This window comes from Chiroxiphia lanceolata, chromosome 2, assembly GCF_009829145.1.
Source record: "Chiroxiphia lanceolata isolate bChiLan1 chromosome 2, bChiLan1.pri, whole genome shotgun sequence".
Classification (NCBI taxonomy): domain Eukaryota; kingdom Metazoa; phylum Chordata; class Aves; order Passeriformes; family Pipridae; genus Chiroxiphia; species Chiroxiphia lanceolata.
The window spans coordinates 79,536,627-79,558,929 of NC_045638.1; the positions used below are offsets into that span (position 1 = coordinate 79,536,627).

Here is a 22,303-nt window from a genome sequence, read left to right on the forward strand (position 1 = left end):
ATACATATTATACATTTTCAGAACAAATTGTCTTTACTTTTGCAGTGGACTGTGTAGATAAATTATATTTTTTCTCAGTTGTTGGTAGAAACAACCAGTTATTGGGGATGCGAGCAAAGTATTTGACAAAGCTGCATCAAACTCTGTTCTATATGTTAAAAAAGGATTTTTTTTCCAAACCAAACAGATGTACTGTACTAGACACCACTTTTTAAATACCTGATGACACATGACTGGGCTCACCAAAATTGAACATATTAAAAAAGGAAAATACATTTGACAGAAATTATCTTTGCTTACAAAAGTTTATTACATACAATCTGCATATTTTTGGGCCAAGAAGTGTCTCCTCCTCCAGAGGACTTTTACAAATAAAGAAGAGATAAAAACCTGATGAATTATTGACCGTGTCTCCAACACTCCTCTAAGTGCACCACAGGCATTTCTATGGTTCTTTAAGCATTAGCTCATGTTTCCAGTTTCTCCACAGACATAAAACTCCACCCTATGGTGTCATTAAATTAAAGCAAAGAAATAACAGCAAAGTCTGAAACCTTCACCATGATGTTGAAGGTACCATCAGTGCCAAAAGCAATGTTACAGAGGACGAGGAAGTAGACAACACATGTAAGGTGGATTGAGCGCTTGTTACTTTCCCTCCTGAAATGAAAAGCAAAGTAATTAAGAAACAAATGATGTAAATGGTCAGTACGTTTAGATACTATATTTTGCCCAAAACTTGTATTCTATTACCCTCAGCAGAAGCCTAACCTTTAGGCAATGGATTAGCTTCTGACAACTGCAGTCACAAAATAGGCTCCCTACACAGATGGGATTTTATGAGGATACCTACAGCAACTCACATACTGGAGCCTCATATTCAGTCTGCAAATGAATAGCAAATTCCAAAGGGGTATATGGTTTTGTGCCTTAAACCTCAAAAAAGAATTAGGCTGCAGAAGCTGCTCTGAGTTCCAGCCATAGTCACAAATCTTCTTCCCAGAAAAAAGGATTAAAGCTGACCCTTGATCTCTATGTTTGCCCAGAGGAAAAAGTGGTATTTTGCCCAGTAGTCCAGAGATGATTTTAGATTACAGCAGTCCCTTTAAAGGCCATGTTAAGGGGAACTGTTCTCTGGACTGGTAGTGGTAACAGAATGGGAAGGGAACCAGTCTGGGTTCCTTTAGACAACAGTTGACCTAAATGGAACTAATGTGATATGCATAGTCTAATTACAAATATTGGGAGAGAGGGAATGAAAGACTTGGTGGCCTACAGTTATGGCTCAAAGGGTACATGAAACAGATATTCCATGGAGTAGAGATTGGTGTCTTCTGCATTCTGATAATAGCATTGAGGTTTGTGACTAGATTAGGGCTGAAATTTTTGTCCTACATTGAAGTTTCAGGCTCACATCTTCTAGTTAGTACTCCTTAAAGAGTGTAAAGCAATTTTTAGCAGAAATTTTAAGTGTTAGCAGAAAGTTAGAATTAAGATGCCTTGTTGTGTTTAGGCAAAAGTCAATGTTATTTTCTGATTGTTCTTGCCACTAATCCTTCCATTCCTTTCTTATCTATGTAATATTGATACTGTAAATTTTTTCAACTTGTCACAGTAACTGAAAAGATAGACTCTAGACATCCTAAGTTACTTTATGATAATACTTTAATACTGTAATAAGTTAATAATTTATTAAAGTAATAATTATTCAAGGGAGTCATTGGAATCTACAGAGAAATTCAGCTTATTTTAAGGCAGGCAGATACAGAGTGTTCACAGATTATGCTGAGTTGGAAGGGACCCATAAGGATCATCAAGTCCAACTCCTGGCCCTGCACAGGACCATCTCCAAGAGGCACACCATATGCCCGAGAGCATCATCCAAATGCTTCTTGAACTCTGTCAGGCGTAGTGCTGTGACCACTTCCTTGGGGAGCCTGTTTCAGTGCCCAACCATCCTCTGGGTGAACATTTTTTAATATCCAACCTAAATCTCCCCTGACACAACTTCATGTCATTCCCTTGGGTCCTGTCAGTGGGCACCACAGAGAAGATATCAGTGGCTGAACCTCCTCTTCCCCTTATGGGAAGTTGTATACTTACCTAAATACATACCATTTTATCTGTGTTAGACAGTACAGTTGGTGGTCCATAATGATGTGTGTACCCTCTAAGTCCCATATTATATCTGCCATGTGCAAATGTTTGGGATACCTTAAAACATATCAGGGGTCCTTACGGGCTTATGTCTGAATATGTAAATTCAGGAGATTAGCTGAATTGTTCTCAAGGCTCCACTGTTGGTCTCTATGGATTACATCTCAGCTGACTATATTGCTATTTAAGACACCTAGTGCACAAATAAACATCTATAGCTCAGTTAGGTTTTCACATGTTATCCTAGAAAGGGAGAGGTTTCCTGCAAATCTTCTGCTTTGTTCGTCGGCCTCACATGGTTGCCTCAGATGCTCTTGAGAATCTCAAATGGCAGTAGATGTCTTTGTTTCAGCATGGAACTGAGGACTCAGACTAATAATTTTATCTAATAGCTAAATAATTGTGACAACATTGTTTTTCAGGTAGAGAATAATAGAGTTAATGAACATTGCTATAATCACTAGTCTTTCAAATATAGTGTAACTTTACCTGAAAAAGATGGAACTCTGATCTGGGGACTTGCAGTCCCATCCCCTCCTTCACTAACTGCACAGACCTCAATGATGTAGACACCAACATCAGGAAGAAGTACCACCGCGGAGGTTTTCTGTGTTTCTATAACTTGACTGTTGCTCTGGCCTTCTTGCCGAAATAATACCTATGGTCAATAAAATAGATAATGGTCATAGTGGTCATTCAAGTTATATACCAAACATTTTGTGTAGATAACACAGTCACTGCAATGTTAACTGTTTCATGCTTTCGCTGAGGGTTTCATGGCATTACATTTGAACAGTCATCTGCTTTTACTCTTCCCTCCCTGCAGTGGCTTCAAAACAGTAATAGCAAAGTATACCAGCAAGTAATGAAAGAACATTAATTATGACCCAGAGCAAAGATAGTACATTTGCCCTCTCCAGCATTAGGTGTTGCACAATTTTAGCTCCAAAATTTCAAAATGTATTTTGGGTTCCATTCGATTCAAATTCTTATCCCCAAATTCATGTTGATGTTCACATTTTTGGCTCAAGAACCTAACTTCAAATGTAAAGAAAATGTTCCAAATAATGTCCTTACTGTGTTTACCTTAGCTGGATAACTGAGAAGAGCTGAGATCTGTCCCTGAACCTCCTGTGACATTCAGGAAAAATTTATGGAAGGAAAAGCAAGTGAGTACCTAGCTGTCTTTTTGGTATTTCTGCATAAGAGTTTCTGATCCCAGACAAAATTGAGAGGGTTAGAGAGGTGTGAAAAACTAGAGTAGTCAACTCAACTATTTCAGAATAGTAACTATTCTGATAAAGGTTAGAACAGTTTCTGGCTTATTTGAACCATTTTACACTTTCTTGGTGATATTTCCTGATGCATCAGAGGGGATATCAGATTTTAGTCTAGAATTGATTGTATACAGACTTCAAAGAAACCAAACCTCCACACCTCTGTAAAAACATTGGAAACATTCTGCTTTGATTTAAAATATTACAGTGAATTCTATGTGGTTTTATGACTTGTTAAGTGTTAAACTGTATTTTACTCTTTAAAACTTCAAAACTTTAAATGCTGGCTGTTACTGTCACTGATTGTTGAACATTACCAACATGATTATAAAACAAACAAGTATTTTTGTTTCTGCTCCATAAAAATATTATTTTTTATGTCAATTTATAATGTCTCATTATTCTGCATTTCTCTAAATCCTACAGCAAACACAACTGAATTGAGGAGTTATTAGGAATTTCATCACAGGCTTGTCCTATTAATTACCACTTATGGTTCAGAGATAATGAGCTGACACCCTCAGATAGAGCTTACTCAGTTTATAAGCAGTATTTGAAAATCACAACACAAAAATATGTTGGGGCATTTCTCTCATTTTAATTTTATTTGTTGCTTTTCATGGTGAAAACTGATTGGAGACAGTCTGTGCAGAATGCTTTACTTACACAGAGAAACAAGAAAGGGAAAAAAGCCAGTAAAGAAGAGAAGTAGTTGTTTGGAAGAGAGAAAGGCGAGTAAGGACGGGGAAGCACTGACCTTGTATCCCATTACATCAGATTCATTAGCTAGAGGTCTGACTGGCTCCCACCCAAGAGACACATGTGAACCATCCTGTATCCACATAATATTGCCTGGTGCTTGGCTGGGAGCTGAGAAGAAAAAAATAACATATACATAAATATATTTTTATATATAGGTAGTTTCTTTAAAATGAAAAGAAAAATATTTCAATCTTTCATTACATTTAAAATCAGTCGTGTTAACAGGCTCACACAACTCTGGATCAAATTCTAAGGGTTTTTTTCACCAGTATTGTAATTTAGTAGATTATTATGTATTTATTCGTCCCATCCCATCCCATCCCATCCCATCCCATCCCATCCCATCCCATCCCATCCCATCCCATCCCATCCCATAAATTTCACAAAGCCTATGAACTTGAACTCTTTTCTTTCCCTTCTTTGTAAAAAATCCCCTTTTTTTCCCTAGGAAAATAACCCTTGTTATGAATGTAAAGTCATATCAATTCATGTCTAAATGTCAAAGCAAGGCCATGAATCAAAGCTATACATGATTCCTGATTATTATACACTCATATTAAATGAAAACACAAGAGGGCAGAGGTTGCTCTCTGACTTCTCCCTTGTAGCAAAGATACTGAGATTACTTACGGGACTTCTTGGTTGCTGCATGCACAGCAGTGCTAGGTGGTCCATACCCTGCAGCGTTGTACGCCCTCACTGTTAGGTGATATAATGTGTTTCCTTCTAATCCTGTCAGGAGGATGGATGACTCATTTCCCTCCGTTTTGACCTTTTCTGCTGCTTCTTCCTTCTCCATGTCCTTCCAGTATCCAACCTGGCAACAAGCAACCAAACAAAAGTTTAATATAGGAACCTAGCAAGCTCATGCTTCCAGGTGTTTGTACTTGTTATCCTATGGCAGGTTTTTTAGCCATTTATACCTTTTTCTGATCATCAGGCCCTTTAAAGCATATGGGATTTGCTGCTTAACCTCAAGCCATGCAGTGCTCACTTCTCCAAAATGGCAAGACTTGGAATATCATGTTATGACCTGAAGCACATTGAATTGCTGTGTACTGGCATGAGAAAATGTTACTACAAGACAGAAGAGCAGAGGGTTACTTTGGCAGGGAGAGCTCATCACTGAAGGAGAACATTCAAGGAAAGCTCATCCTCTGGTAGGTCACCAGAATATCTACTTTTACTCTGGAAAACTCTGACCACATCAGTTAAGAAGTGTTGTGAGCAACATGCCCTTCCTGGCCCAGTGCAGCTCAGCCACAAGATTTCTTATCAGTGCAATGAATAGGCAGTGACCAAACAACAAAGGAACTCTTTCCATCATCAGAAAAGTCTTATCTGAAGAAAAAGAAGGAAATGGATTCAGTTTTTGTTCTTGGTTATAAACAGGTTCCTGGTAAATGAAATTCTGATATTATGTTTATGTCCTTCGTTTTCAGATATAAATTCCCTAAATGATCTGTGGTGGTTCTTAATTCTTATTTCTGGTATCTGCACTAAGTTTATCATAATCTCAAAGAGGTTATAATGCAGAGCTGGGAATTTTAATAGTCTCTTTCCTCGGGGACCAAGTATATTTAGGGAATAACAAGAAAAGCAATACTGTTTCTTCTTAATGTATCTAGGTGACCTACACAAGTAAGGTAATTCTCATGGGGCCCTACTTTCCCTAACAGGAGATGTTACTAATGTGCCATGCAAAGATCTATATTCAGCTTACTGTTATTTATAGTGAGACCTACTCGCACTTATTGCGCATTTTGACCTTTTATGTGAAGTTGGTTATTTCTTAGTAGGTTATTCATATTATATCTGGATCATTTTTCCTCTGAGAAAAAGGTCACAGACAATACAGCACTTTTGTGAATGTATCCCAGAAAATGGCGAACCGAAGAAAACAAGGGGCTCACAAGAAAATAAGGCCAATGAGTACAGTGCTGATCTTTTATAATTGCATAGGAGTGCCATAAAAAAAATCTAAAAATATCTCGTTCAAAAGAGGTACTTTTGAGGTCCTATCTTTACTTGAGTAAAGTGGCTCTGTTAACTCTGATTGAGGGCCAACTCAAAGTCCATTCTTTTGATTGTAAAACTTGAAGTAAATGTCTTTTTATGTGTGTGTATGTGTATGCGCACCTGCATTATCTCATATTAAACCACTTGCTTCAATTCTTAGATTAATTACATCTTAGTCTTCAATACTAGTTGCAGTCACCACTTGTTGTTGAATTAAGTGTGATTCACTTAGGTATTTTGCTATCTGAATGCTTGACCAAACCTATTGATACCTGAAATAACACCTTGTCACATCTTTTGTGAAAAGAAGAAAAGAATCAACAATCATTTATTCATACACTAGTATTGAGCCTCCAATGCTTATTATCTCTTGGGCAATCAGATTCCTTTAATTTCCTTTGTGATACATCTTTCCAAACTTGACACTACAGTGATGAGAATTGCATAGTATTAAGGACTGTATGAACAGATAGTGAGAGAGACCACATGTCCTGGAAGATGCTATTAACCAGATAGTGTAGTCTGCTGAGGATCCAACATGAAAATCATCAGAAAGGGAAAGTGACTTCATCAAGCTTACATAACAGGTGCGGAAATGCAACTGAAGTAGTGAAATCCTTGTTCTAGACAGATGGGAGCAAAATTATGAATAGCTGAAGAGGTCTCAGTGTTTATTCACAGGACACATTATGTTTCATGTTAATGCAGTGTTCAAGACAGTAAATAGCCTCCAGCTTTTGCACTGAAAATTCTTTTTTTAGCATAAAGAAGTTGTGAAAACCTGATTTTCAAAACACCAGTGTGAGGACTATATAGATATAGCAGTCTGGTGCAAGAAAGACAGGAACACAGCTTGTCCCATTTGATATTTTCCATGGGTTTGGAATTGCTCCGCATCACTGCTTATGTGGCATTATCAGTTTGGATACTGATTGTATTTTGTACCTGTTAAGTCTGTAAAAATAATCATGATGTTCCCTATCAGTTCTGCAGCACTACATGGCAAAGGTGTCCTCCCTTGGCCAAGGGGTATTCTTGAGGGAATGAATATACTGAATTAAGAACCAAAAACATGAAATGCGATTAGGCAATGCTTCTGTGTCAGTTTCCTCTGTACTTCAAAGCCCTTAAAGTGTTTGTTCCCTGATTTTAAAATTTCCCTTAAAGCATTGCCAGGTGACTATGGACTTTGATATCAAAATTTCATTTTCTTTTTTCTTTTTTGATAACATATACATTCATTTGTTGATGACCAAAAGAACTGAAAAAAAAAACCTGGTTATAAAAAAAAAGAGAATTCCAATGATCGCTGACTGGAGTAGATGGTGTAGGAATTTACACTGATTTGAACTAAAATGAAGGTACTGCTGATGTTTAAAAGTGCTGGACATTTATCTTAGAACAAAAGATTTGTTTGTTTATTTACATGTCCATATGTTTTTTATTTTTTAAATCTTGTTATTTTTTGTAACCTTAATTTATACTTCTCAGAAGGGATTTATAAAACAGAGCAGACTTTCCTTAATAATAATTTTTAATATTGATAGTAGTGTGAAGCATAAATCACAAAAAAGTAGTCCATATTTGAAAAATGAAAGAAAAAACTAGGAAAGAAAGCATTTGGTCTGATAAATGTGTTCTTGTTTGTAAGGTTTTACATTATTGCTGGACTTTCTACTGTCTGTTTTTTAGCCAAATAATAGCAAGCTTTGATATCTGTTTCTCAGGAATCCATCTCTTTGAGCTAGGGAGAAAGCAAATAACTGAATAGAGGAGGTAAAAGAACATGCAAACTCCTTTGCCCTGATTGTGAGTTAAGCGACAGTTAAAAGAAAATCTTCAAGTTTATTTCTCTCTAAAATATTTCTACCTCTGATAGTTACAGACCACTTCCTTGAAGTTTTAGGTTAAAAGGTATCTTAAATAATATTACTGTTTTTTCCAGGTTGGTTTTTAGGGTGTGCATTCTTTGCTATAAATTAATCTGATCTAATTGCATGTCATTTTGCTAAATTTATTGTCTGGATATTCTTTCTGTTGACCACAGAAAATCTAAGCTGCAAATTAGGCATATCAAGAGCCTAAATTAGGTAGAATGAATCAAAGTGGACAAAACACCAAACTTTCCTGGGCTCTCTGAGCATTTATCAACATCAACAGCACTGATGTAATCAAAAATGGACTTGAAGAGATCTTAGAGTACAGAAAGTGCTAGGGGAGAAAAAACCGTGAACTGAAAGAACTGCTGCTAGCCCTGAAAAAATGGTTCACACGGTGATTCAGATTTCATAAAAAGTATTTTAATTAGCATTATCAGAAAACCTGTATGTTACTTGAACTGGCAGATGGAAGCCATGTAAATGTTGATGCAATGGTATAAGTGAGCACTCAGGACAGGAGAAGAGGTGCTTTTTGTATCATTTCAAGGCATTGGTGTGACTGTGCTTCAGAACTGGATGAGAGGTTCCTGCAAAAAGGTCAGTCAGCCTCAGTTCCTTCATTCTCACCAGAACAACTGCTGACTGAAAAGAAGAAACAAAACACTGTTCAGTACAGTGCATTCTGGAGCAGCTTACATCTTCCACCTCTTTCCTCAGGTACTCTCTTCTTCCTCGTGGTCCTACAGACCCACTGGATGAAAACTGATATTGTACCTCAACTTTGAGTACTATCATCAAATATCTAGTTATATTTTCTAATGAAAAATGAATAATTATCTGTGTTTCTGATTTTAGGTATTAGAACCCCCAAATAGTTCATGAGTCATTGATAATCATAACAAAAAATTCAAGACACAGACATTGGAAAAGGTATTGCTCTCTTGGGGCCCTCATGAGGCATCTAGGGTGTGATCCATACTTCAAGGGCATGAGAAGCAGTAGTATGTTCTGCTATAAACTCCTGGTTCTAGTCTTCAGGTCTTTGGAGGTGTTCAAATCAGAATAGGAGGGACTTTGTAGGCAAAATTAACTCATATAAAACCATTGAATCACTAATTTTGTGTGTGGAAAAATTAATTAATTTCAAACATGAAGTCTGGTAAATTGGCATTCAGGCTAGTGAACCACAAATTACTCTTTTTTTTTTTCTGTCTTGCTTTACCAGGCTGTGGTTAAAACATTCATATGCTCTTTCTAAATTATTTCACTAAATAAAAAAAAATAAAATTCCAGTACCATGTACATGGTAATTTTCTGTTCCATTGTAAAAATAGATAAAATACACATAAGAAACAGCAAAATATCGAGTATTTCTCTTTCAAAGGACATAATAGGGTAAAATCAAGTTATTATGTCAAGTAATCCTCTCTGAAAATGACACTCAAGATTTTTTATTTTTTATCCTTTTTGGGTTTTTTTCCAAGTTGATCTTTGGATTGCATTAGTCAAACTCCTACTCCTTCGGGGAATCCCAATGAAAAAGACACAAGCTTTGTGATCTGTACTTAAATATTAGCCTTGTCTTTCTGGAAAAGGAAAAAGAAAACAAAAATACCTCTTCCAACCAGTAATTCTTTCTGTTTTCCTTCCTTACCAGTAGTGTGTGACAAAGAAAACATTGCCTAGGGCTCAAACAGATTTTATAACCTTCAGGTTAAGGATTCCAAACAATAAGTATGAACAACACAGTATATTTTTCTACAATTCTGATGAAATTTTCAAGCAACTTCTACTTTATCAGGCTGTAGCTGGCATTTATTTAGTAAGGTCGGGTGGAGAGCTGACAAACCTGTACTGAAGTCAGGAATAATATGTGCTTTGGAAGATGCAAATGAGTACAGCAAACCTGGCATAAAACTCATGTGACATAACAGTTAACACTGCCTTTCAAGGATGACAATGTGATATTGGACAAGTTACTTTGCCTTTCATTACTCCGTAGTGCACTTAGGAAGTGTAAACAGGGTAGAGTGAAAGTGGGTCACTGAAAACTTGTCTGTATGTAGTAAATATTCTGTCACTTTTGTCGATTAGAGCCCAAATATTCAACTGTTAAGAAAACAGCTGCCCCTTTTATAATGCTGTTGTTAAAAGGCCAGAAATGTGAAGAAATATTGTCACTGCTGTTGTGACCACAGGCAGAATACGAATTGTGACATGAAAATAGAGGGGCTAGTCAGATTGTTTTGCATTCAATTTGAATTGAAGGCAGCATTTTACTGGCAGTCCACAATCATTTTACATTAAGAAATAATTGTTTTTTAAAAAATGGATAACTCATTCATCCTTTTATTAACATTGCTGGAGTTCTGTAGTTTATCTATTTGTTGTTTGTGGATTGAGGGAGTACTACAGGCTTTGTTTTGCAGTATGATGAACTTTCAGAATCAGTTCTGAAATTAAAAAAGTTTCCACAGAAGCCTAAGAAAGCAAATCATTTGGAAAGCATGAAGCTGTTCCATACTTTTGGGTTTTCTTGGGAGTGGAATGTCTTGCTATACAGACTCCTTTCCTTTTTGCACTGAGAGGATGCTTGAAAGAGAAATTCTTGGTATGTTAGCAAAACTGGGCTGATAGTGTGGACTTAGTGTTCTGAAGTGAATACTGTAATGCACTGACTCACTGCATTGATCCTATAAGTCATTATGTCTTTTTGATGAAATTCTTCCCAAAAATGGAGCTGAAAATATTTAGCAATGCCATCCGCAGATTGTATTCTGTCCTGTTGAATTATGCAGGAGAGCAACATTTATTTTTCTGTTTATTAAGAAAGTGCTGCCCTGATTATAATTATTCCTGGGAAAGAAGACAAAAAAGAGCAAACTACTCCCTGAAAGATTTGTCTGTCAGAAAGTGAGCAGAGAAATTCTGACTAAATGAACAAAAAGGGAAAAGGCAAGGTAGGGGACAGGTGAGATGGAGAGAAAAAAGCACCCTCCTCCCCCCAGATAAATGTAGTACCTTAAAAGACATTATTACTTAGAAGGCTCCTTTAATTCCTTAATGGAGAGAGGAAGGGAGCACCAAAATATTTTTATATTTCATTTTTTTGTTATGTCAACTGTAGATCCCTGGCTTAAAATATTTACTTGTAATCTTCATGCTAGAATCCCTAAAATTGGTGTACAGCACAGTGAGGAGCCAAAGTATTAATAAGGTTCACTGTTAACTTCAGTTGTATCAATAACCATTTTTAAATTCATACCTGAGATCTCCATGAGAGACTTAGAGCAGCCAAGTGCTATTTTTGGGTCAGAGTATGCTAAATTACAAAGGTCTGAACATTTTCCAAGTGAGGAAGACCACCTCTGACACATAAAGAGAGCCCACATGTAATAGCCATCTATTGCTAGGACACATTTGGAGAGCTAAAGGAAGTGTCATGTGACAAGCAGGTAAATGCAAAATACATTCAAGTTATGAAAGAATAAGCTTCTAGGGAAATAATTTTCAGTTTTAGAAAGAAAATCTGGGTTTTTTTATTTTAAAATATGTAAAGCAAAAGTAATAGAACATTTTGAGAATCAGTGGTTGATAGAATAAGAGTGAAGACAGTATGTATAATTTAAAAAAATGTTTAGATAGCTGAGAAAGGGTAGCAGAAAAAACCCTTTCTGAAGAGAAAAAAGACAGGATGCAGCAGTTATGTTATTTCAGACTGTCCTTGAGATTTAAGTTGGGTTAGTAGCAGGTGGAACACTTGCTACATGGAGAGGGATAGCACTTGCAAGGTGAATATAATCTCTATCAGATACAGTCTTTTCCTCCTTATAGATAGCAGGTCTAAAGATAAAATAGTCAAACTTCGCTGCATGAAGCAAGTCATGTGCAAAGGGGTAAAAATATGTTTAACGTAATGAAGGAGTGGGAATAAAGAACAATGAACGAGAACTAAGAGAGGGTCAGCAGAGTTCAGCTTGGAGACGTAGATGGAAAAGGCACCTGAGCAATACAAGACGTGAGGTGACATGGCAAAGTAACAGCCTGTTCAGACTGCACTGGATAGTAATATGGATATTGCTATCCAGTATATCAAAGGGCCACACCAAAAGGTCAGCAATGTTAAATGGTTGTGTCTAAGCTATGGGGTAAATGTGCTGTCCTGGTGCCCAGCCTGAGGCTGAGCTGGAGAATGTGTTGGCTCTGGTGCTGCCTGGACAGCTACATTTCATTCCTAAGGCCATCAGAGACAGTCAACAGTCTCTGGGTTTATCCAGGCATGCTGCCATGTATATGCTCTGTGCTAGTAGGTCACAAGATGTTTTAAGACACCCATATGATTGGTGTCTGCCTCAGACCTACATATTTACACCCTTTTCAGTGTTACTGTAGAGAATCAGGAATGAGTCAATGCTCTCTAAAGGCCTAAAGTAGGTCAAATAACCTGCATCCTAAAATAAATACATGAGATTTAGCTGGACTATTTCATGAGGATCGGCATAGACTGATCCACAAAGTCAAGATGGGTCATTGTGGCCCCAAAGGACAGACAAGTTTACTAGTAGATCTGATCTGTTCCTGGAGGTTTGGACTGTAAATTGTCTAAAAGTGGGAGAAGGCCCATTGCTAGGGCTTGTTCACTTTCCCAAGTCACGAAGGGCTGTCTCTCAGCAGAACTTTTATTTATGGAAGGTGAAACCGCTGCTTCCCCCCCTGACATCCCATTGCTATAGTCTGACCAGCAGATGTCCCTTGGCCACTGTGGGATGAGAGCACATGGACACAGAGGCTCTCTCCTTTCCCTGTGTTGATTGCTGTCAGTAAATAACAAGTTTAAACTGGTCGCTTAGAACTGGAAACAGTCGATACCTAATTTTTCCCAGCCTGTGAACAACATATGCTGGGTCACTTGCAGTTCTTTCAGCTCTTTTTGAAGTGACAAAGAGATGTTATAAGAACTGGTGTTGAATAGTTTCCAAGCACAAATAAATAAAAGATGTTCCAATGCTACAACTGTGACCATTGTTCTACAGCTAGTCATATGTATGCTAAAATGAGCATAATTTCTATTGAAGTTTCACTGCTGTACATGTTAACAGAATGCAATGCTAGCAAAAGCAACAAGACTTCTCATTATGATATTCTGTGTTCATACCTCAAATCCCTGTGGTCTTCCTAGACTTTCTTTAATATGTTTCCACGCAACAAGAATCTCTGATACAGACAAACTCGTAGCTTTGACATCGATGGGAGCAGCAGTGGGTTCTGTATTAAGAAAAATCGAAACAATAAACCTCCACTATAACAGCTTGTATTTATCAAAAACACTCCATCTGAAACTGTCATTTACTTCCTTTATTCTTCCTTAATACTCACAAGAAGGTATGACACTTAAGGGGAACATGAAAAACTGAACAAGATGAAGGGATTATTATTGTTGTATTTCTTTATTTGTGTCATGCTACATCAATATCTCATCAATGATGATAGGTGCAGCAAACTGTGAAAGAATCTTGTCTGTGATTTTTTAAAAAAACTTTAATATTTGTCTATGAGTCCCCCACCTCCACACACCGCTTTCATAGCCCTAACTTCAGCAGTAAATGGAGCATTCATTCTATTTGTGGCTTTTTGGTGCCATTCCATCAGCTCAGGATGAACAATACCTTGCTGGGGTGCTCAGTCAGTCCTGCCCTGGGGTGATACTGAGTAAGAAGTGATACCCAGGGCTGTAGTGAAATCCTATATAAAAGAAATTTTTTTAGAACTATGTTATTATGTCCTTGAAGTCACAGGCACCAGTGTTTGGGATGTGCTACCTTCTCTCTGCTGTGAGGCATTTACTGGTTTAGGCCTGGGATGTACATTTTTATAAAGGCACCAAGACCTAGGATTTGTCCCCCTGATTACCTACACTGTTACCATTGACCCTCTGTCCATGTTTCTATTTCCATGGTATTCATAGGACACTCTGTGGTCCTGACCTCCTGAGTATCTGGAGCAGAGGACCCTTCCTGCCCTCCAGACAGGGTGGGTGTCCTTTGGTGCTGCTGGCACATGGCCAGGGTGGTCACTGGAGGTGTAGTTCTGTAGGATGCTTTATATACTGTATCTGCTCAACAGTGTTTCACATTATTGAACACTTTATAGAGGTCTAACTTCTTTCGGTGGTTGGGAAGTTGGGTAAATGCCCCTAGAGATTTGCCACAATAGGCTATTGAGCGTACTACCCATTAGTGTACTGGGAGTGATAAGTGTCCAAAAATTGTCACATATGAAGCTGAGACTTCCTTAAGGAAGTCTTTTGAATCCTTTGCTTTATTACTTAAATATTACTGCAAATTTGCTTACTGGAAGCTGTGGAGACAAGGCTTGAACACAGACTGTGAAGCACACAGTAGCAGCATTTCTTCACCTTTCTGGTGTAGTTCACTTGCTCAGCAAAAACGTGAATTCATATTGCCCTGCATTTGCAGAGCCTGCGATTTCTTTCTTGGCCTAATGTTCCTCATTACATTTCTAATGAGTTGATCTGCTCCTGAAGGGCAGGCAGAGGTCTTGGCTTTTATGTTATAGGGAGACACATCAAAGAGCTTTCTAAAAAAATTTTTTTTTGAGATTCATTTGACAGGGTTACAGAAAAGGAGTTTCCTTACAGAACAGCCTGATTTAAAATTATATAATTTTCTCAGTGATCAAACTGCCTAATATGTATGATGCCTAATATCAGTCTTGACTCATTAGCTACCCTGCTTTCTCTGATCACATGCAGGCATTTTTCTGGCATTGCTGCCCTACACTTTTTTGCTGACATGGTTTGCACAAATTTTTCATCCTTTTTGATGTCAGAGTTTTAAAGTTTGTGGCTCTTTTTTGATCTCCTTTTTTTATTTACTTCTAAAGAAAAGAAGAAATTCTGATGTGATGCAAATGGTGTTTCGAACAATGAATATTAGTAATAAGTATAAAATATGTATGGAACTTTTCAGGTAACAACGAATGAAAAAAAATCTCCAGAAATAAGTGAAATGATGTTTTGAATTCAATACTTAAAGTGTTTTGAAGTGCTTTGAAGAAATATATTGCTCATAATATGATTTTCTGTTCAACAGTTACATCCTGCTTTCTATTTTATGTTCTACTAAGATCTGTGTGGCAAAAGCTATTTTCTAGTTTTGTATTATTGAAGCAATTACCTTGTTGTCAGAAAAGATTGCAGTGGGATAAATAATTTGAGATATACACAAAATGTTGGTTGGCAGCCTTTACATTTTCTATAAATGTTGGTATCATTTCCTTTTCATAGCATTCACTAGGAATGGTTCATATATTGCTTAGAATAACAACATAGAATATTTTCTGGTATTTTTAAAAATTGTCTTCAACCAAAGGAGCAGAAATAGTTTGGAATTTTTTTATGTGAAGAAAATATATTTCTTACCTATTCAGAAGTAATTCACTGCACTTTCCCTGATATTAGACATTGACAATAGAAGTGCACAGCAAAAGAACAGAAATTAAATATTTGGGAATAAGATATACTGTGACTGTCTGAAAGTTTTTGGAGACTAAATAGGATTTTTTATTGATTCAGGTAAGATGAGGACCATATCATTTCTAGTGATATAATACAGGTTATGGTTCACTCCAATGTCATGCTTTATTCTCTGTGTCTAAAACTAATGATAAGTTTGACAGGTTCATTAGCTTTTTCTATTATGGTCACTGATGTTATAATCATATTATTTTCTTCATACCTTGTCATTATGCTACACCTATAGGTATCTGCCTGAGGTCATACTTCTTGAAAAAAGAAAGAGGACCAACATCTTTTTAGTAGTCCCTTTGATATTTCCTCTTTGAATTAAAGATGCAGCACAAAAAATTCTCATAAGGCTTTGTGCAATGTTCATGAAACCTTGTCTTTCCCTGTGCTGCAATCACACTTTAAGGAAACATGATCAATATGTAGGTCTTTGGGATGTCTGTAATACGGCAGGACATGGATTTACACTTATTGCGTTGATCTAATGTTCAGAGAGGGAATCTTGAATTTTGATACTGGAAAGAAAAGAAAGGAGAATTACTTACTAGCCCTCATTGTGTTTTTTTTTTCCCTATGTTTATGATATGCAAAACTTATCTGTTTTTTTTAAATAGTCATCTTTAAAATTTCCACATGGTCTATGTTAAAAAACAAGTCCAAGAGCCTACTACAGTTTATGTTGTTTTAACTCTTCTGGGGAACAGAGCCTCAGTCAGGACTCCTCAACTAATCATTTAATATCTGTTTAGTTCTCATTTTGATTCCAAAAATTATTTTTACAAAGTGCTCTAATTCCAAGCTCTTATTTGAAGCTAGGAACCTCAATCTGGGCAATTGCGTTATGACTGCAGGCAGTTGTACCTAGTTGACATTTTGGGATTTCAGCCAAGACCCATTTCTATGATAATACCTCTCTGTGGAAAAACTCACAAGAGATCTGTGAGAAGGAAAATCAGGAAGAGTCATCCCTGTTGTGCCAGTCTGTAGATAAAGAAGGTGGTAGCATTTGCTCCTTTGCTAGAAATAGCCACAAGGGCTGCCTTCCAAATCAGAGCTACCTCCAGTAAACTTTTTCCATTCCTGAGAAAAGGCAAGAGAGGTTATGGTGATCTCCACCTCTCAGCCTGTTTGATGCATGTTCCCAGTTTGAGGACTCTACCAGATCTCTGGTGACATGGCTGCCTGCAGGATATAAAACTATCTCTAGAATCTTGTGCTAGAAAGGGAAAAGCTATCTGATTTCCAAAGTACCAGAAATGACATTAGTGTTTCCTGAACAGGCCTTGGACTTCTCACTTTTCCTCAAGTCCTTTTTATTTTCTCCTTCTATCTGACCAGTGTCTTTGCAGAAGACTTTAAAACAGAGAAAAAATAGTGTCAAAATGAGCTAGCAGCAAAGACCTCTGCACTCAACAGTTTTTATTTAGGGCTGAAATACTCTTACTTGTCAGGTAGAACTTCTGCAGCCTGTTCCTGTATTGATGCTCTCCTGCACACTTGCTCACAGTATACATCCCGCTGTGGCTCTCCCTTCCCCATGGAATAACCCAGATTTATTCCACAGCGGAGTATCCCCTCGGAGTAAGCAGCTGCCTTATTCCGTTAAAACTTTACAAGAGGAGTGTTGCCATGCTCATGAATACAAATAGTTTATTTCTATCAAGTGACATGGCAGCCAGAGTTATATTCAGCATGTGAGGAGGGGATGTGCACGTTATATTGATCGCATATCTGTCTTTCCATGGGGGGTAGTGGCAGTGATCAGAAGACTGTTTAATAAACTCTTACGTGTCAGGGTTGTGATTTCATTGTTTAAAAAAATCACTGAAGACAGCTCTAGATGAACTTTTACAGATGGTTCATCTGGCAGAAACAGGAAATAACCCTCTGTGGGTTACAGCTAATCTGTCAATTTATTAGTCTTCAGATTCACCTAAAACCCAAGTAGCTCAGCTTTTGCTATGAAATGAATTACAGGACTTCACTTCATGAAAATAAGATTTTAATTAAAGACACGAAGGCTGTGTTTAAAAGTGTGTAACTGCATATTGTTCCCTCTAAATGAAAAGGAAAGGGTCTAAATTTGTCTAAGTAAGGGAGGAGATGGGCCTAAGCAGAACAGTCCTTCATTCTGCAGTGTCTTGTTTAGTATAACATCATCCACTAGCAGGCTTGATGCAAAACGTCTAAAAGTTATGAAGAAACAAAATTGCAAGGGCTGTTGTATGGTCCTTTGTCTTTCCAATAACTGAGAGCTTTGGATCTTCATTGGCTCAATGAATTACCACAAATCCACACCAAACAAGAACAAAACCTCTGTGCAGTATCATTGCACCTTTTATGTATTACAGAATTACATCTGGGGTCCCTCAGGAAGTTTTAGACTGTGAGTATGAGAGTCTTCAGTCTTTAACTTGTACCGCTAAGGGTTCTCTATTTCACATATAGAAATTTTTACTGGTATTCATTACTCTGTTTATCAAAATTATAGATCTGTCAGTTGTTGTGAAGATGATTCCATCAGGGGCCTGAAGGAGGAATTAGATACTGGAACAAACAGATGGTCCTTATCACCCATTGTGGCAATCATTAATAAAAAAAACCCCTTTATAAAAGACTTAACTCATCCTGAAACTGCTTGGGTTCCTTTTTTCTCCCAAAAGCTTGTTTCTATATCCTTGTATATTCTCTTCTATTGCTGTACTGGACAGTACTCTAATTCATATTTATTCTTGTGCTTTTAGGCTGCGTCTATACTTGTAAATTAAGTGGGTACAGAGAGGCAAGGCACCAGCCTGAGCATGGACGTACAACTGTCCATAGCATTAGATTGTTAACATGATCTGTGGTGAAGTATTGACTCAGGGCAATTAGTGCTGCCCTAGACTGTGGTATTTTTATCAGAATGATGCCCTGATGCAATTTAAAACGTTTGAGTCTTTCTTGTGTGTAGGTTTTACTTATTAGGTTCCAATTTTTTAATAGACTGGCTTATTACTCCTCCTTATGTACTTGACCTAGCATTTATATGTCCTTACTTTTCCTCTAGTCCTCTAGTTCACATTTTTATATATATTGGTCAGATCCTTCCCCGTATTTCATAACCAGCTCTTCTAGTGGCATTATGAATATTAAATATATATGATCTAAGACTGATCCTTAAGAAATTCTGCCAATAGCCTTCCAAGCCTTTCACAAGTCAAGTGGTAAAAGGTATGTTTTTCTGCCCTTACATAGAAATATTTTTAATTTTTTCTTGAACATTTAGCTAAAATTTATTGTTGCCAACTGTTCATTGTCTTCATTATTTTGGGATGGGAAAGATCTTGCTTCAGGTTCTTGAGCCTGGGGACTAGCTCTCACCATCCATGGCAGCCGGGAATAGAAAAACAGATTAAATTTCATTTATGGTACATTTAAATAGCAAATTCTGCAATGCTTAATTTAGAAAGGCTTGAATTTCTGACAAATGCAATACCAGAAGTTTTCATTACAAATGTAAAAGTTTGCACTTTCACATTCTTATTAGCTATCCTCTCTATATCATCTTATTTATTTAAAATAACCAACAAAGTATTTTATTATTGTTGTCCATTCCTTGATTATCTTTAATATAAATTCCTAATTTACTTCATTTTTTTTCTGCTTTATATACTTTCTTAACTTAAAAAAAATATAACCTTAATTTTTGTCTATACTTGGATAATTTTTATTCTTTTCATTATCTGGGTTGTATTATGTTTTTTATTTATTTTAAATATTTTCTAGTGAGTCCATCTATAGATTCTCAAAGGTACTGCCTTAAAAATGTTCCATTTTTTTCAATATAAAGTTCAAATAGATTTTACACTTTTGGCCCAGAGACATTCCAAAACACTTTCATTTCTAGTCTCATCTATTAACTCTAGTTTATAAAATAATTTCCTACTCTTTAATGATGATGTGTACAACTGTTCTTTGTTATGATCAACTTTTCTACAGTGTCTTAATTATTCATCAGAACAAGATTATTGTACCATTATTTCTTTTCACTTAGTACTGGATAAAGAATCTGCTAATTAGCACAGCTGGGACACAGATCATTAGTCCTTACTTATTAGTTTTTACTATCCAAACTACGCTCAGCAGCTGAATTCTCTCATAAATAACAACATTCCGTACTATTTATCAGCAATTAGAAAGGTCTTTCTCAGAATCTGAATTGATCAGGGTAATCAGCAATTGGTCTCTAGTTTGACTTCCAGCTTCTTTAATTGCCCTTTTCTAAAATTACATGGAACCCAAGGTTATTCTGTTTTATCCAAACGCTACTTTTGTATTTCGTGATATGTTATCACATCATCAGCATGTTATGACATCCAATCTTTTATTTTTGTTTTGTCTTTCCTGTGCATCTCATATTTTGTCTAGCCATGGCCAACCTGGCCATCACTGTTACCAGTACAGCCTTTTCCGTCTTCTTGCCATCATACCTTTACACTCTTACTTCCTTTTCCATTGCTATATTTATGATTTTCCCAGTTTTCACTTTCCAGTGAATTAAAACCACACACAGAGATTGCACATGATTTCCTTGATGCTGAAAGCTTGTGTGAGTAGTCTTAGAATTCTTAGTCCCTCAGAATTGGATGGTCTGGAATGTAGTCATCAGTAAAAAAGAATGCATAAGTATTAAAACAAATGGTGCTAACATTACTTTTGTTTATGGCTTTATTTCATTATCTTGTGCCTTTACAATTTTTTTCTCTGTGGATCAAAATAGCCTGTGCCTGCACTGAATTTCAGTGCTGTTTCAGTATATTCTAGCATGAATACCTTATTTTCCTGGTAGAAAGTATGGTCAGAAGATTTCTGCCTGTTCTGATCACAATTCTCTTCAGTCTCAGACCTGCACACTGCAACCTTTCTCCTGGCAAGTAGACTCATTTGCTCTGCTCTCCACGTGCTCTGATATCTCTTTGTCTTAATAAAGTTTTCCTTTATGAAAAATTTAGGCTTGTCTTTCCCTGGTGCTGGATGGAACATGTCTACTGTGTCCTTCTGTTCTGCCTTCTTATTGAAGGTAACTGTGCATCGTTTTTCTATCCTGCATCTTCTGTGCATCATCCTCATTCCCTCTCCAGAACTGCTTCCTGGCTCTCATCATCTCAGTTACGTCACTACATTTCACCTCTATTTTTCTTCTTTTCTCTTTAACTGCTTGCTGTCTTCCTTTCCTAAAACCTCCAGGAAATACTCCTCCCTCAAACTTTCCTACTGCATTAAGACACCTTTTCCAGAAGGTCACGCGCATTTGCTTTTTTTATCCACAGATTATCTATCTAGTTTTGTACAACCTTTTTATCTGAACCTCCATTCTATTCTCTATTCTTCCATTACACTCATCTGCACTTTTACTTCTTGGAGAGTCTTCGTCATGAACTGTATCCTGGTGATGTTTTCTGTGAAGTCAAAAGATGGATGAAGGAGAAGAAAAGTCTTAAAACATCTATGACCAGTCAGGCTTTCTGCTCTCTTTATCTTTGGGTTACTATCTGGAGGAAGGGGTTGAAAATGGAAGATTAGTGAGGAGATAGTTACTTTTAGTTGTTTTTACTCAAGGTGAGTCTGCAGCTGGGAAATGTTAAGAATATTTTTGGTGTGGGAAATTTCACATATTGAGTTTCTTTCGAGTTGTTTTCTGTCTGTTGAAAGAAATGGAATTCTCTCAAAGAAGATAACAGAATCTTGTTAAAAACTTAAAAGCATTCTTTCTCACAGGCGTGAGGTCAAGGGAGAGAAGAGAGTTCAGAATTGTGAAAACACAGCCCGTGATAGTCTTTTGTAAGACAAAGCACAAGCCTGTGTGGCATGTTATTGCCTCTGCTAAGTTGGATTTGGCAGTGTATGCATGTATGTCCCTGAAATGATGGTATAAATCTATTCTTCACATTTCAGCTGCGGATCATGGCCATCTTGGTGTTACCTGCATATATTTCAGTTTCTACAGTTACTATCAACATTGATGCTTCAGTAACCACTGACATTATGTTGTCTTTTGAATATCTATTGGCTGTATGTCCAGGTGGTGCCAAGTGGTGTCCCTCAGAGCTCTGTCCTATCTTTATCAATGACATGGACAGTCAGAGATCAAGTGGACCCTCTGGAAGTTTGCAGATGACACCAAACTGAGTGATATAGTTGACACACCTGAAGGATGAAGTGACATCCAGAGAGACCTGGAGAAGCTACAGAAGAGGGCCCATGGGAACCTCAAGAGTTTGAACAAGGTCTAGTGCAAGGTCCTTCACCTGAGTTGGGACGGTCTCATGTGCAAATACAGACTGCTAGAAGAAGTAATTGAGAGCAATCCGGAGGAGACGGACTTGGGACCTTTCATGGATGAAAGCTGGACATGAGCCAGCAACATGCACTTGCAATGCAGAAAACCAACCACATCCTGAGTTTCATCAAAAGTGGTGTGCCAGCAGGTCAAGGGAGGGGATTCTCCCCCTGTACTCTGCCCTCACGAGACCACACGTGAAGTGCTCCATCCAGCTCTTGGGTTCTCAGCACAAGAAAGATGTGGACCTGTTAAGCAGGTCCAGAGGAAGGCCAAGAAGTTGATCACAGGGCTGGAGCAGCTCTCCTGTAAAGATGGGTTTTGAGAGTTGGGATTGTTC

The 22,303-nt window shown here is 37.3% G+C and overlaps 1 protein-coding gene across 6 annotated transcripts in view; it reads right to left on the bottom strand.

Annotated features, from left to right (window-relative positions):
- Positions 1-286: 286 nt before the first annotated feature.
- The window catches only part of CNTN5 (contactin 5), a 614,386-nt gene continuing 592,369 nt past the window's right edge, over positions 287-22,303 (bottom strand). For all 6 annotated transcript variants that reach the window (XM_032680305.1, XM_032680306.1, XM_032680307.1 and 3 more), the window contains 5 exons: positions 13,251-13,360; positions 4,827-5,013; positions 4,192-4,304; positions 2,647-2,815; positions 287-660 (listed from right to left, as the gene is read on the bottom strand). In XM_032680305.1, coding sequence (XP_032536196.1) covers positions 557-660; positions 2,647-2,815; positions 4,192-4,304; positions 4,827-5,013; positions 13,251-13,360 — 683 coding nt within the window. In that variant the 3' untranslated portion in view covers positions 287-556. The remainder of the gene's footprint in view (positions 661-2,646; positions 2,816-4,191; positions 4,305-4,826; positions 5,014-13,250; positions 13,361-22,303) is intronic.